This window comes from Thamnophis sirtalis, unplaced genomic scaffold (genome assembly GCF_051295495.1).
Source record: "Thamnophis sirtalis isolate CommonGarterSnake01/CBP01778 unplaced genomic scaffold, rThaSir2_p1.2 scaffold_2, whole genome shotgun sequence".
In the NCBI taxonomy this organism is placed as follows: Eukaryota; Metazoa; Chordata; class Lepidosauria; order Squamata; family Natricidae; genus Thamnophis; species Thamnophis sirtalis.
Window position 1 is genome coordinate 159,329,437 of NW_028261382.1, and position 14,894 is coordinate 159,344,330.

The following is a 14,894-nucleotide window of genomic DNA, read 5'->3' on the forward strand; positions in this document are numbered from 1 at the left end:
TTACATGTAATTACATTTCTAATTGCTGAATACTTAAGTTAAAATAATGATGTTCGCAAATTGCTGCATAATCAGTGAATGGCTACATGATAAACATTAGCTAGTAAGCATTGCTGTAAAACATTCCCCATATGCTTTTCCACATCTTGTCAATAGTTTGGAAGAAAAGGACTAAACAGAACCATCATCAAGTTCATTTGAAAGAAGAAGGTGGCAAAAGAGAGTGGCAATATTTTTTTTTAGAAATTTACTCTCAGAAATTGGAAATATCTTTTAAAATTATGATAGTGCTTTAGTTCATGAAACATAGTATGGATAGTGTTAATCCTTTACATTTAACTAAAATTGTAGGGCAGAACCACATAATCCAGATTTGATTGATTGATTGATGTAAGTTTATTATTTTCCTTTCAGGCATCAATCTGAAAATATAGAGTTGGGTTATATTTCTGGAAAGTGAAAATGTCTTTTTAAAAACATTGTCCTAAGAAAGCAATGGTGAGCTTTCAGGATAAATGGCCATGATCTAATTTTATGTTGTTGGGACATTTCACCAGCAATTGTAACAGGCATCTTCATAACTGGAGCAAGCTACTTTGTGGTGTAGCTCTTCCCATCACATAAGCAATCGAAGGCATTTTCATAGACCAGAGCCATGTATCCCAAAAACTCATCGGTGCCAGGCATAATATCCACACCAGCACTTCCTAATTTTTTCAAATGGTTTTTGATGTATGTTCTTCTGTGAAGCTGCCATAAATTGTTAAGCCAGATATTTTAACTTCTATATTCAAAGTATTAAAGATCCCAGCAATCTGAATTCTGACTTTTCATAGAATTAATTCTGTGGTTTTAAGTATTGGATTCATTCATTCTAGATTAGACTAGATTATCTCTAAAATGTCTTCCAATCTCTACATGTCATGATTTTCCTTAGGCATTTCTGTTTGTGTCTAAATGAAAATATATGTCTTGTATCCATGAATCAAGTATTTAAGTTTGTTCATAATTTCTATTTTCTAAGTATAGAAATTATATTTAATATTCTAAGTACACTATAGCATACTTGTTACAAAATAACAATTTGATTGATTTGATTTGATTTGATTATATTTATATGCCGCCCTTTTCCCCCGAAGGGGACTCAGGGCGGCTCACAATTCAAATCAGGGAAGGGGAGTACAGACAAAAAATAAAAGACGAAACATAACAATACATAATTTAAAAACACACAACAGTCATACCATTTGAGACGGGGGCAACAGCTCTTTAGCCCCAGGCCTGTCGGAACAGCCAGGTTTTAACGGCTTTGCGGAAGGCCTGGAGGGTGGTGAGGGTTTGAATCTCCACGGGGAGTTCGTTCCAGAGGGTCGGAGCAGCCACAGAGAAGGCTCTCCTCCGGGTAGTCGCCAGTCGGCACTGGCCGGCAGATGGAATTCGGAGGAGGCCTAATCTGTGGGATCTAATCGGTCTAGTGGAGGTGATTGGCAGCAGGCGGTCTCTCAAGTACCCAGGTCCAATACCATGAAGGGCTTTATAAGTGACGACTAGCGCCTTGAAGCATATCCGGAGACCAATAGGCAGCCAGTGCAGCTTGCGGAGGATAGGTGTTACGTGGGTGAACCGAGGTGCACCCACGATCGCTCGCGCGGCTGCATTCTGGACAAGCTGAAGTCTCCGAATGCTCTTCAAGGGCTGCCCCATGTAGAGCACGTTACAGTAGTCCAGTCTAGAGGTCACAAGGGCACGAGTGACTGTTGTGAGGGCCTCCCGGTTCAGGTAGGGACGCAACTGGTGCACCAGGCGAACCTGGGCAAATGCCCCCCTGGTCACAGCCGACAAGTGGTGTTCAAAAGTCAGCTGTGGGTCCAGGAGGACTCCCAAATTGTGAACCCTGTCTGAGGGGCGTACTGTTTGACCCCCCAGCCTGAGAGATGGAAAACGTGGCCAATTAGTAGGAGGGAAACACACACTAATTGGCTAATTGGCCTAATTTGGACTTCCTTATGACTCATTTTACCTGCCTATATAGTCAGTCATGCAAATTAGTATGTTGAATAATTAGCCTCCTAGATTAGGAACAGAGAATACTGAGTTCAAATACTTAAGCATGAAGATCATTGGGTTAGTTTTTGAAATCTATATTAAACTCAGCTTTGCATAACTATAACCAGCCATCCAAATTCAGGCCATGTTCTAATTCTAACATTATCTTATTTCTCAAATGCACTCTTTCATCCAAACCAAAAAGCAGACTCCAACATACAATTTAAAATCAGACAGGCCTTGTTCTCCTCTTTCCTTTGCATGTTGAAGAATTTTATATTCAACCCTTAGTTTTTTCCTTACCACATAGATCTAGATATATACTTTTTTGACATTGCTTAGAGGTGCATCATTTTTCAAAATAGATATTGTTTCAAATAAAAGCATTATTCTAGGTAATCTATTTTATTTTTACCACATAAATTCTTCCAAACAATAACTGTATGTTTTCTGAGTAAATCTGTGTTAATTCCACTCCATACCTTGACATAATTTTTATATATTTTGAAATGCCATACAATTCATATTTGTCATAGTAATGCCACAGTATTTGACTTTTTCTCAATCTGAGAAATCTTCACCATCAATTCTTTTTGCTCTTCCATTGTCATGTTTTGTGAACATCTTTTCTCATTATTAATTTTAAAACGGTTGAAACCATCATTCACAAATGGCCTTAGCTTGTATATTTCTGTTTTAATTTTCAATCCATCTATTCTTCCATAGTGTTTCACATCTCTATAATACAATAGTGAATACTGTATTGCATTATAACATATAATACAAATATTTTTAAAAATTCAAAAGCCAGAATGAATAACAGCGGCAAAAATGGATGTCCTTTCTTTGTTCCTTTCTGTATTTCACAGGATTTTATCAATTCACTGTTATCTATAATACTTGAAAATATTGTCCACCACCTCAAAAAACAAGATTCAATTTAAGTTCCAGGTGTATAAAAAATAGTTACTTTTCCAAATAAATAAATAACTACTGTCACCCCAATTTGAGGCAGGATGAAGACCTCTTCAGTAAAATTTGTCTTTCCTCATTCTTTCAAAAGAAAATTCCAGGGTACAATGACGTCTTTTCTGTGTGGGACAATAGAAGCTTTTCTTCATACAGGATGAAATAGATAATAGTTCCTTATTCATGGAGGAAGAAATAAATGGGCAAAATGGAGCTTTGTGGGAATAGCTTAAAGAAGAGGGTTGGGATGCCTGGAGGTCCATGTACCTGTGGAATAGGCATCATTCTAGAAATAGGTAGTCCCCATCAATATTTACATCAGTATTTAATGCATGAATATTTAAGAAATGGATTAAAATTATGAATTTAGTGGTCCCTGAGATCCGAAAGTTTGGTGACCCCAGGTCTAGACAATGAGGTTACCATATGGATCCGAATCTCTCACTCTTAAAAATCCCTTCATTTAATATTCAGATTTTAAATTAAAAATGTATTGTAGTTTATTCTCTGTTGCAGTGATCTGGGGTTCTTACACAATAGTTTATCTGCAAAGTATATATTTCTAATCTATAGGCACTTCTTTGTAATTAGAAAAGAACAGGATAATCACTGCACCATGCAGCATGTGCCCTATTTACTTATCTAAGAGTTAAGGAGCAAAGTATCCTACTGGAAGCAGAGTTAGGAACAACTATTTAAATAGTAAAAGGATGAAAACGGTATGGTTTTCTCCTGAGTAATCAAGGCGATTTAGACATTATTGGACTGAGCACCATTATAATAAATTCTAAACGTTGTTTCAGAAGTAATCATTTGCACATGGTCATTAGTGGCATTGGCTGTTTCATATTCAGCCTGATGCATTCAACTGAACACACCACTTTAACTTTGCTATCCAATTGATTTGGCATTAACTAAAAGTGAGCTATCGCCATAATTGCTAAATTACTTTTAGACAACCTTATTATCCAGGAAGACAAACTGTAAGTGCAACTCTGGCTCATGGTGATGCGTGATTGTTTACTGTTTCTCTTCTTCATAACTTGTCACCCTTATGCTCATTAAATGATCGTCTCTTTATTTATTTATTTTTCGGCTTTGCAGATGTCTATAAAATGTACTAAATATTCTGAATTGTGAATTGCATTGGCAAAGGATGAATTAAGAAGTTCTTACTAAGTACTATAGGGCATGGGCAATCTTTTGTGTAGCAGAAAGAAATGTATGTTTTGGGTTTAAAACCAAGTGTTATTTGGAACAGGAAGCAATATACTATGTTTGTAGAATTATGTCCACTTCATTTTCATCTACTGCAGAAGGTTGCTTTCGTTCAGACTGTCAGTGGAAGTTATGCCCCCATGATATGCCCCATATCAGTGTTTCCATATTTTCTAGGTATTCTTAAGAATTAAAGATTATTTTTTTAAAGTACCATGCCTAAAGATTGTTAATATTTTTAATAACATCTCAGTGCTCAAGTCACTGGTTTTAGGTGATTCAGAGAGCAATATTATGCATGTCTTATCAGAATTAAATCATACTAATTTACAAGCTTACTTCTGCATTTCTTTTCAGTGTATAGATATAATGACATATCAATGTATAGATGTAATGTCTCATATCTGTAGAAGAAAACTATTCTATAGTGAATCTTTTGTGAATATAGCATTGACTGAAACAGATTTGGATGATGGAAAAAGCCAAGCAGCTACAGCTACAGCATTACCTTTTCTTGGATATTTACACAAACTTTATACCTATGCTTAAACCGATTTGTTACATTACAGCATATATGTCTAGGTGACAGACAAATCAGTTGTAAGCTACTTTCTCTTGCATCACTTGATTGGGGTAATGCCAGATGAACTTTCCAGACAGGGAGAGAGAGCATGGCAATACTCAACGTTGACTTGTGTCTTAAAACCCATCTCAAGCTAGTAATCACTTCAAAAAAGGAGAAGAAAAGAAAAGTAATCTCTCCAATCCTTGCCTGAATCAAACTATTTTTGTTCATTGACATAAACAGGATTTCATAATAAAGACACCGAAGACTGTTGCAGTTGCTTCTTAAGTGTTGATTTCATAAAACAGTAGCTATGGAGCTTTATGGAGTTACATAGCTCAGGCAACCCTGCAATTAGTTGCTGAATGACTCACTGAAATGCTATTGTACTGGAGAAATGAACTTCTCTAACATGGTTATACTTTGTGACTGCTGACTAAAACTGTGTGGGAATGGTTAGGGACTGATACCACAGTGCCTTTATGTAATTGCTGCTCAAACTACATATCCTTTGTAATATGAATTAAACTATTTCGGAGAGGAGCAGTCTGTAGCCCGCAGCTGTCATGCATATGCAGCCTTGGAACTTTTGCCATCTTTTGATTGGATTTCAACAGACTTGAAATTGATTTCCCTCACGGAAATTGCATTTATCGTCTTTTCCTTTGCAATGGCTCTGCTTGATTTCATTCCTGAGTTGGCTGTGGAATCTCCAAGAGAGAGAATTCTGATGTGCATAATCCAATGTGGCTGCAGAGTTCATGGCCATTATGGATCTGACTCAACTTATTGAAGGATTAACACGCACAGGAGCTAAGGAGTGGGAAGCACAATGTTACAAGACTTCTCTTTTTTGAATGGGAAGTTCCAGTCATGGGCAGTGTTGATAGGCCATCCCAATCAGATCCCTGATTTTCTGGGTATCTCAGGGATTGATACTCTTACCTTTCTGTTTAATAAGCTATTTAATACATAAAATGGTTAGGAGATGTCATCTTTTACCCATCAGGTACCATCAGTATTCTGATGATACTCAGCAGTATATTTCAATTCCTGGCCAACCAAATGATGCTGTCAAGTTTCTGGTCCAATACCTGCAGTTGTTCAGGACTGGATAAGACCAAGTGGCTTAGCTGCATTTTTTTTCTTGATATCAGTAACTTTGTCTCTGCAGTATTTTTTCCTAAGGCCTAAGTAGCAATGACTATCTTTCTAGATAGTAGCATACAACTAGGTTCCCCTTGGCTCCTGGTTCCTTTACTGTTGACAGTTGATCCTAAAAAATATATTATTATGTATGATCATTGTTACTTGTGTTAAGTTTGTAGTATGTTGTATTATATTTCTGTTTCTGAGCTCCTAAGAGTCAGCATGATTGAAGCAACATTAAACCATCAGAATTTTTTTAAGAAACCAAATGTGATAGAAAATAAAGGGGATTTTCTTGGATGCTAAATTATCTTCATAATGCAACAGTCAGAACCAGGCCAATATCACAATGTAATCTTGAAGCAATATCTTTCTACATAAGGATATATGATTTGCTTGTCTGCTTGTTTATTTTGCTAGATTATAAAGAAGTAAGAACTCAATTCAATACACACTGGTTATTTATTTAGCATCAAGTTGAATATATGAGTTGGAATCATGCAACATGACTCCAATGCATTATGGTTTTCATTCATTAAGTGTTAGTGATCGGCAGGTTTTGGTGGGAGTATTTGATCTTTAAAGTCACACATATGAGTCCCTAGATTTCACATCCTGAGAAGTACAGCTCCTGAATTGGAATACCTTGGACTTACTGACCAAAATATGCCAAAATTAACTAATATTATAGTTAAGATTAACTATAATATGACAAGAGTGCTACCAAGACTAGTGAAGTAATCTGCCTCTGTCTTACTAAAATACATTATAATATGTGAAGGCCTTGATTGACCAAAGGCATAGAGCAGGGGTGTCAAAGTCATGGCCCATGGGCTGGATGTGTCCCAAGCTGGTTACACCTACCCTGATTTAATGATGGGGGAAAAAGTTGTGATATGTCACATGATGACAACGTGCCATCACAAGTTTGACACCCTTGGTGAAGAGGATGATAAAGTTCAATACTGCATCAATGAGCATAGCTGAAGGCTACCAAGGCATAAATTAGTTAATGACATAGGTGTAGGAATAGTAAATGCTAAAGAGCATTAATTAACAAATACAGTAAAATGTACTGTATCCACAAAACCAAGAGAAAGAGAAGGATAGAATGATTCTAAATGATTTATAGAGCTAATGAATGCACAAAGGAAAGGAAGCTATAGTTTAATTATGAATGAAAAGGCAAACATATCTGTCATAAAGAATGGATTGGGATCATCTAGTCCATAGTTTGGTGACAGTGGCATGTTATAGCCCAGTGAATATGGGCATAGAACTAGGGATGGGTTTGGAGGGGAAATGTGCAATATTATGATTATTTCTTGTTTTTTTCCTTTCCCTTTGTACTTTCATTAATCAGTATTACAAAATCAGAATCTTATGTTTAGCAGTAAATTGTAAAGTCCATCTTCTGGCTTGGGCTATATATTTAGATTTACATTTACTGAACCTTTCCCTCATTTTTTAGAGCAGGGGTGTTAAACTTGTGGTGCCACATTGTCATCACGTGACATATCATGACTTTTTTTCCCTTTGCTAAAATGGGGGTGGGCATGGTCAGTGCATGACACATCCAGCCTGTGGGCTATGAGTTTGACACCCTACATTCTTTAGGGCAAGGATTCAAACTCGTGGTGCCATGTTGTCATCACATGACGTATCATGACTTTTTTCCCTTTGCCAAAATAGGGGTGGACGTAGTCAGCACGTGACGCATCTGGTCAGCGGGTTTGACACCCCTCATTCTTTAGAGGAGTGCTGAATGTAAAATGTAACCTTACTTGCTTCATAGTATTGGGCACCCCAGGAAAGGAATTTGATAGACACAGATTTCTCTCTAAGTTCTTTATTACATGCTTTGCCTTTATGACTAAGAAAGGAAAGAAAGAAAGTTGCTTCATTTCCTTGTGGATCTTCACACTCCAAATAAGATGTCTCTTTTAGAGATCTACTGGGTAATTAAAAGGCAGAGTATATGGGGATTAAGTTTATGCTTTCAAAGGAATTCTGGCATATCTGCAATAACATTACAATAACAATAGCACAACATTAAGATCAGGCTGTTGCAGCAGATTGAGGCTTTCGCCACAAAGCTTAAGAAAAACAGGACATGAGACCACGAAGGTGCAAGAGAGACAGGTTTATTGATGCATCTAGTTCAGCGTGTTCACACACCAAAATCTGAACTGCTGGGCTCCACCCAGGACATTGGTTTTTATACCTTGATTCAAACTTGATCATTTGAAGGTGTTACTATAAGGCGTTTTCATACAAAAAGTAAAGTCCCTTATTAAAACAGAGAAGTATATTTTGGAAAAATACAAAAGAAGAAGTTAATAGGAAAGTTACAAAAAGAAAAGTTCCAACATATTTAAAATAGTACAAACAGTTTTATGCAATTTTATCCTTGCACTATCTGACACCTACGGTTAGTTTCCTGTGCCCTTCCTTGTACAACATCTTGCCACACTGTTCCATTAAGATTTGTAACACTTATGAGGAAGTAAGAAATCAAAGTGCCATATTAAGTATGCAACATTAATTTATACTGTATAAGCTGGGGTCTTATACCCTTAGAAAGCATTGGGGTATTTACCCGTTCTCCCCCTCCTGCCTCAAGGCAACTGTATTTTATAAAAAGGGCAACTTTAATTTAACAGGGCACTTTGTTGAACCTCTGATTTATTATAAGATCATCAGCTGGAATCTCGTGGATGATAATGACTGTCTCTAATATTCTAACTAACAGTGTATACTGATGCACTCTTTTCATTATTTGGCTGCCACCTTGCATTTAATACAATTATGCATTAACTTCTTGAAGCTGAAAGATATCTAAACTGTGACATTACATTCTGAGTCAACAAATTGACAGACTCTAATAAGTAAGTTATAAAGCTATATATGCTTTCTCACATTAGATGTCATGAAGTCAATTATCTAATGATTATATTGCCCTTGAAAATGCAGTTTACAAATTCATAGTCTACTCTCCATTCTGCCTTCATTCATTCTGTTGTTACTCATAACATTTTTTGATTGGTCTGTTCCTTTGCATTCAACTGGTTCATTAAAAATGGCTTTAAACACTAATTGCCCATGGTTGTTGTCCCTGCTGCTATTAGAAACATTCTTATTTGTTGTTATTGATTGGTTGATACTGAAAAGCAATATAGAAAATAAAAAATAGCAATGGCACTTAAACTTATATACCACTTCATAGTGCTTTTGCAGACCTCTCTAAATAACAGGAAAATCAGTTAAAATGGCTGAAATCTATAGTGCAGTGTCTCCTTATTGTATAATTTGTACAGGAAATGTGGATAGAGACTTTGCAATACTTTGATTTGAATTCAGAAACACCAAATGCTTGAATTATTCAATGTACAGCACATAAATCTTATATCCGAGGTTGAATTCTTGCTTATGAGTTGTACAAAAATAAGCTTAAAAATGAAAGGGAAAATGACCTGAAAGGTGAATTAAATGGGCACAGATGATTAAATGTCCATCTATTAACTTGTACAGAGAAAAACTAAAGAAGAAATGCAAACTAAATACTATAATAGCACAGAAGACAGAATTCACATCAACATATTTACAAATATGTTACGAATATAGAAATATTGGGAGAATGGTGAAAGATTTGGTAAAATGTTGGCTAATTGTTTAAAGCAAAAGAAAGATAGAGCAATGGTTTCAATTATTAAAAGTGAAGAAAGGAAGGAAAGAAAGAAAGAAAGAAAGAAAGAAAATGAATGAATGAATGAATGAATGAATGAATATTCATAAACTCTGTCTCCTTCCTTCCCAGGGCACAGTCTTGCAAAGGTGGCTCGTGCACAGACATTTCCCAGCTACACCTCAGAACAAGGTGAGGAGCATGAGCCACGCCTGTCCCTTTCCAGCAGCTATGGATTTAGCTACAGCTCGGACCTTGTGCAATGACACACATCTGGTGTTTGAACAAAGAAACACTCTTAACGTGGAACCTACCTGCAGGCCCTGGAAGCCATTGATCTTTCCTTGGGTATCCAGAGAAGACAGTTGGTAGTGAAAACCGAGAAGTCTCCCGCCTGATGACAGTGGAAGTGAAAGCTTGGATCACTGCTTCCTTGAGGCAGAAGTCTAAGTCTTTTATTTATTTAAATTTTATAGTTGTTTTTGTCCATGTTTTTTTAAAAGAAGAATTCCCTTGAAAATCATGGATGTATGCAGTCGATGTTTCTGCATAACCACAAACATTATGTGCTCTAAGAGGGTGGATGTCATGTTTGCAATATTAGGCTTTTGATCAACTCTGCCATCAGATCTGCTTGTCCATGACAGTAACCACTTTTATCTCCAAGGCATCAGCCTGGCTCATTCTTACATGTTACAAAACTTCAAAGGGTTGGAAGGCTTCCTTCCGATAATTATGCACATTTTAGTCCCATTAACTTCCATGGGATGTATGCATGTCTATCTTTAGGACAATAGCCTAAAGTTTCACTTGTGAGAAGAAGCCAGTGACTCTTAATCAGATTCTCATTATTCAAATTAATACCCAAGATAGATAATAGATAGATACTGTCAATGGGATGGCATGGTGATGCTTAGTAGCCTTTCAGAAAATAGATTGTGTCGTGTTATTAAGAGGTAATTTGCCTAGAATATTTGCCACACTGAATTTGTATGCCCAGATTTGCTCTTATCTATGTGCATTCTGAACCTAATAATCCACAGCTTTCTACTGGGAACAGTGGTTATAGATGTCAAGGAAGACCGTGTTTACAATGCACTTGTCAAAGTCTTCCTTTTGTAGATAATTTTTGGATAATTGAATTTGTAGTCAGTATACTTTTAACCCTGTATACTGTGCAGGTAAGAATTGACATCACATGACTTAATGGCAGCCCAACATTCCATAGTTTTACACAGCAAGATGCCTGGCAGGTAGAATAATTTCAAGAGCAGTTGTTTTTACGGAGGTCTTTTAGGCAACAAAATGGATTTTCTCTCTTCCTTATACAGCATGGGCGTCAAACTTGTGGCATCATGTTGCTGTCACGTGACATATCACAACATTTTCCCCTTTGCGGAGCTGGGTGGGCGTACATGATCCATGTGGCCCGTGGGCCGCCAGTTTGACATCCCTGTTCTACAGCATTCTTTTTGTGGTGGATTCTGTGTACTAATATCTTACTCAGTTTTACCCTGGTCATATGTACAGATCCATTTTGCACTTACATTTCATTATAGGTAGTCCTCACTTAACAACCACTGTTGGGAAAAGCAAGTCTATTACTAACTGATGCCACCTTTAAGCGAAGCATGTGTGACTGCAACTTGCAATTTCCTGCTAGCTTTTCCATTGACTCTGCTTGTCGGCTTGTGAAGTGAACAAATAGCAGTACACAATGATCGTAGGAATGCTGTAACAGTCACAAGCATGTGGCGAGTGTGTGTGTGGTCATAAGGTTATTTGTTCAGTGCTGTTACAACTTTGAATGGTCATTAAACAGAGCACTTGTTAAGTGAGGCTTATCTGTAAACAATGTCTTGTTAGTCCTTCCTACAGTCAATTGCATGGAACTGGATTGTTTCAAACTGTAGAGTCTTTTATTGGCATATTTCGCCTGTTTCAAATTTTTCCAACAACTATATAAAATGAACAGTGATAGCCATGAGTAGAAGAGGTGAAACTATTGAAGATCTGAATAAGTTTTTCAGAACAATATTTTCGAAATCCCACCTGGGTCGTGGTTATACCAATTTGTCAGATTTAACTCCATTTATTCAGTCTTTTTCATCAATACAATATCATTTGTTACCACCTCTGTCACCCATCATTTGTTACATTGAATATTATTCCATACCAAAATCAAAATCTTGCAAACTGAGGATGTCAGCATCGAAAACATTATCACTGATTATCTTTAAGCACTAAAGAAAAGGAACGCAAAAATGGTCTTGTGCAGTTAATCTCTAAAGCAAATCTGGCCGTTTGGAATGCAAACTACTTAGAGTGGCATTTTTAACTACTTTGAATTGAATTTAGAAACAAACTAAATTAGATCAAAGAAACATTGAAACTTGAAACCCATGCTTCATATAGTAATCCACGTGGCCAAAAGAACCTGGCAATGTTATTCTGCATTCCATACAATGTTTGAATGTCTGGTATCACCCTCCATGGTAAAAGAAGTCCTTTCTTCATTTTTGCCTATAGTCCAATTCTAAACAGATTAAAATAAAATAACAGTCACAGTGGTGGTAAAGGCTCATGTGTAATTTATCTAAGATATCAACCTTGAAGTCATTTCCATGGTAGAATAAGGCCAGAAGAACTAAAATAAAGCTTTGTGTTAGAGCACATCCAACATATGGATCTTCTCCTCCACAGGCATATACTCAAGAATTTTATTTTTGAGAAGGCCTGGATTTTTGCTAAATGTTGTGACTTGCAAATAAATTGCACAGAAAGAAATCAAATAGGGTCCCCACCCATGTATGAGATGAAATAGCACTCACGCTGGCCATAAAATGAGATATGAGATGAGCCAAGGTGGCGCAGTGGTTAAAATGCAGCACTGCAGGCTACTGCTAGATCAGCAGGTCAGCGGTTCAAATCTCACTGGCTCAGGGTTGACTCAGCCTTCCATCCTTCCGAGGTGGGTAAAATGAGGACCCAGATTGTTGGGGGCAATATGCTGACTCTCTGTAAACCGCTTAGAGAGGCCTGAAAGGCCTATGAAGCGGTATATAAGTCTACTGCTATTGCTATTGCTATATATAAGAAATCAGTTGAGATCAGTTGAAAGCAAAAGGAGATTTTCCCATCCAGTATCTTTCAGCCTTCATAAATGTTGTCAAAACAAACATATAGAAAGCAATCATCAGAAATTATTTACTGCCAGAAGACAGCTCCATCGTTGAAGTTTCTGCTTTTCATTGTTTTGTCAAACCAGCACAGAACATGTTGAAAGGAAGAGAACCGAGTTTCCCATTCCGCTAAAAGATGAAGTTTTATTTACCACAGTTGGAGGGAAAGAATTTTACTTTTATTCCTTTTGTAAACAATGTGAAGGAAATATCTACTTCAATTAAACATTTATTAATACATTACAGTGGAAGATTTTTCTTACCCAAGCTTTTCTTGCAGTCTAATCCCTTGCAGGCTTATACACCTCAGTGAAGAGCTGCTGAATGAAACTAGTGTGTGATCTGATGAAATTAATCACTCTTCCCTCCATGCCAGCATCTCTTCCCCCTTATTTTCTTTTATCTTGCTCACCATGTTTCCACTAACTAGAGAGCGACTTCCTCTGCAGGAGAATGATAAGCTACCTACTACAACAATGCAAAATTACTGTTCCTGGTTGTGCTAACATGCAAGCATTCTCTTGCTGTAGCTCTGGTCATCCATTTTGACAATTTCAATATGAAATCACACTCTTCTGTATTAAGTAGGGTATTAGTCAATGTCACTATATATAAATTATATTCATCCAAACAAGTTTTCCTTGAACTTAAAAGGGGGGTAAATACACAGAATTATTTCCACTGAATGATTTCAAAATGACTAAAAATGATCTCATGTCCCAAACCAGAATTGCCTCTAGATACGTTTTTGAAATAATCCATACTACTGTTCTTTATTTTCCCATGAGAAAATAACACTCAGAAAAGGCTCCTGTATTCCCAGTACATTATTCTGTGAAGTTTCCTTGTCAGAACCTGCTTTCATTTATCCATTACCCATCCTTCTCAGAATCGCTAGGATGGTGAACTTCAGCTAGAGTCCAACAAAGAATAATTCAACAGGCAGAGAACTACAGTATACAAATACTATGAATGCAATTTTTTTTTCAGTAAAGTGTCTTTCATATATTAATTTCTAACCTTCCCAGCTAGCATTCCTATATTGCTTAAGGGCTGCAGTTCTAACACTCCTATACAATGCCAATTAAGGAAGATCAACCTAGTGCAAGCTATTCACAAACCCCTGAATGTCTGCTTGATAGTAATAGCCCTTCGAGTAATGTCATAATTTACTTGTTCATAGCATCTCCTGCGAGAGCAACATTTCACAAAATGTACAATTTCTAGAAAATCTACAGGGATGGCCATACTTTGAAATACCCTTAAATGAGCTAAATTGTTAAAAGGAAACAATTATGTGTACTTGGATCTAATCAATGGGGAGGGGTATCCAGATGAGTAAGGCAAAGCAATGGCTCAAATTAAAGAATGGGTTTAGTAGAGCGTACAGCCTTGCATGTCTAAATGGTCTTGCCGTTTCCCATTCACCCAAGGGAAACAAGCTTTTCCACTGCACAGTTTCCTACTTAATAGGCAGGTAGATCTATTGACTGAGGACCCTGTTAGAATTCTTTGTACTTGACCTGCAAGACTATTCTAATTCAAGAAGAAGAATGCTCTCAAGATTAATTTGGTTGTACATTTCTTTTCAAAGAATTCTTAAAGACCCCAGTGGGGTTCTGAGACAGGATAGTCTTGGTAGAGAACATTTTTCCCCATTTCATGTACATGAATTAAATTACAGGTAATCCTCGACTTACAACCATTCATTTAGTAATCAAAGTTACAGTGGCACTGGGAAAAAGTGACTTCCGACCATTAAAGCATCCCCATGGTCATTGAATCAAAATTTGAGTGCTTAGCAACTGGCAAATATTTGTGACAATTGCACTTTTTTGAGGTCAGGTAATCATTTGCCACCTTCCCAGTTGGCGGCTGACAAGCAAAGACAATGGGGAAAGCCAGATTCACTTAATGACCACAAGATTCATTTAAGAACTGCAGTGATTCACTTAGCAACTGTGGCAAAAAGTTGTAAAATGAGATGCAATTCACTTAACAACTGTCTTGCTTAGCAATAGCAGTTGTGGGATCAATTGTAGTCATAAGTCAAGGACCACCTGTATACTGCATCATATGT

The 14,894-nt window shown here is 37.0% G+C and overlaps 1 protein-coding gene across 1 annotated transcript in view; it reads left to right on the top strand.

The window, feature by feature from the left end:
* Window positions 1-12,478, top strand: part of DOK6 (docking protein 6) — a 180,578-nt gene extending 168,100 nt beyond the window's left edge. Inside the window, exon 8 of the mRNA XM_014064247.2 lies at window positions 9,765-12,478. Coding sequence (XP_013919722.1) covers window positions 9,765-9,898 — 134 coding nt within the window. The 3' untranslated portion in view covers window positions 9,899-12,478. The remainder of the gene's footprint in view (window positions 1-9,764) is intronic.
* Window positions 12,479-14,894: the final 2,416 nt, after the last annotated feature.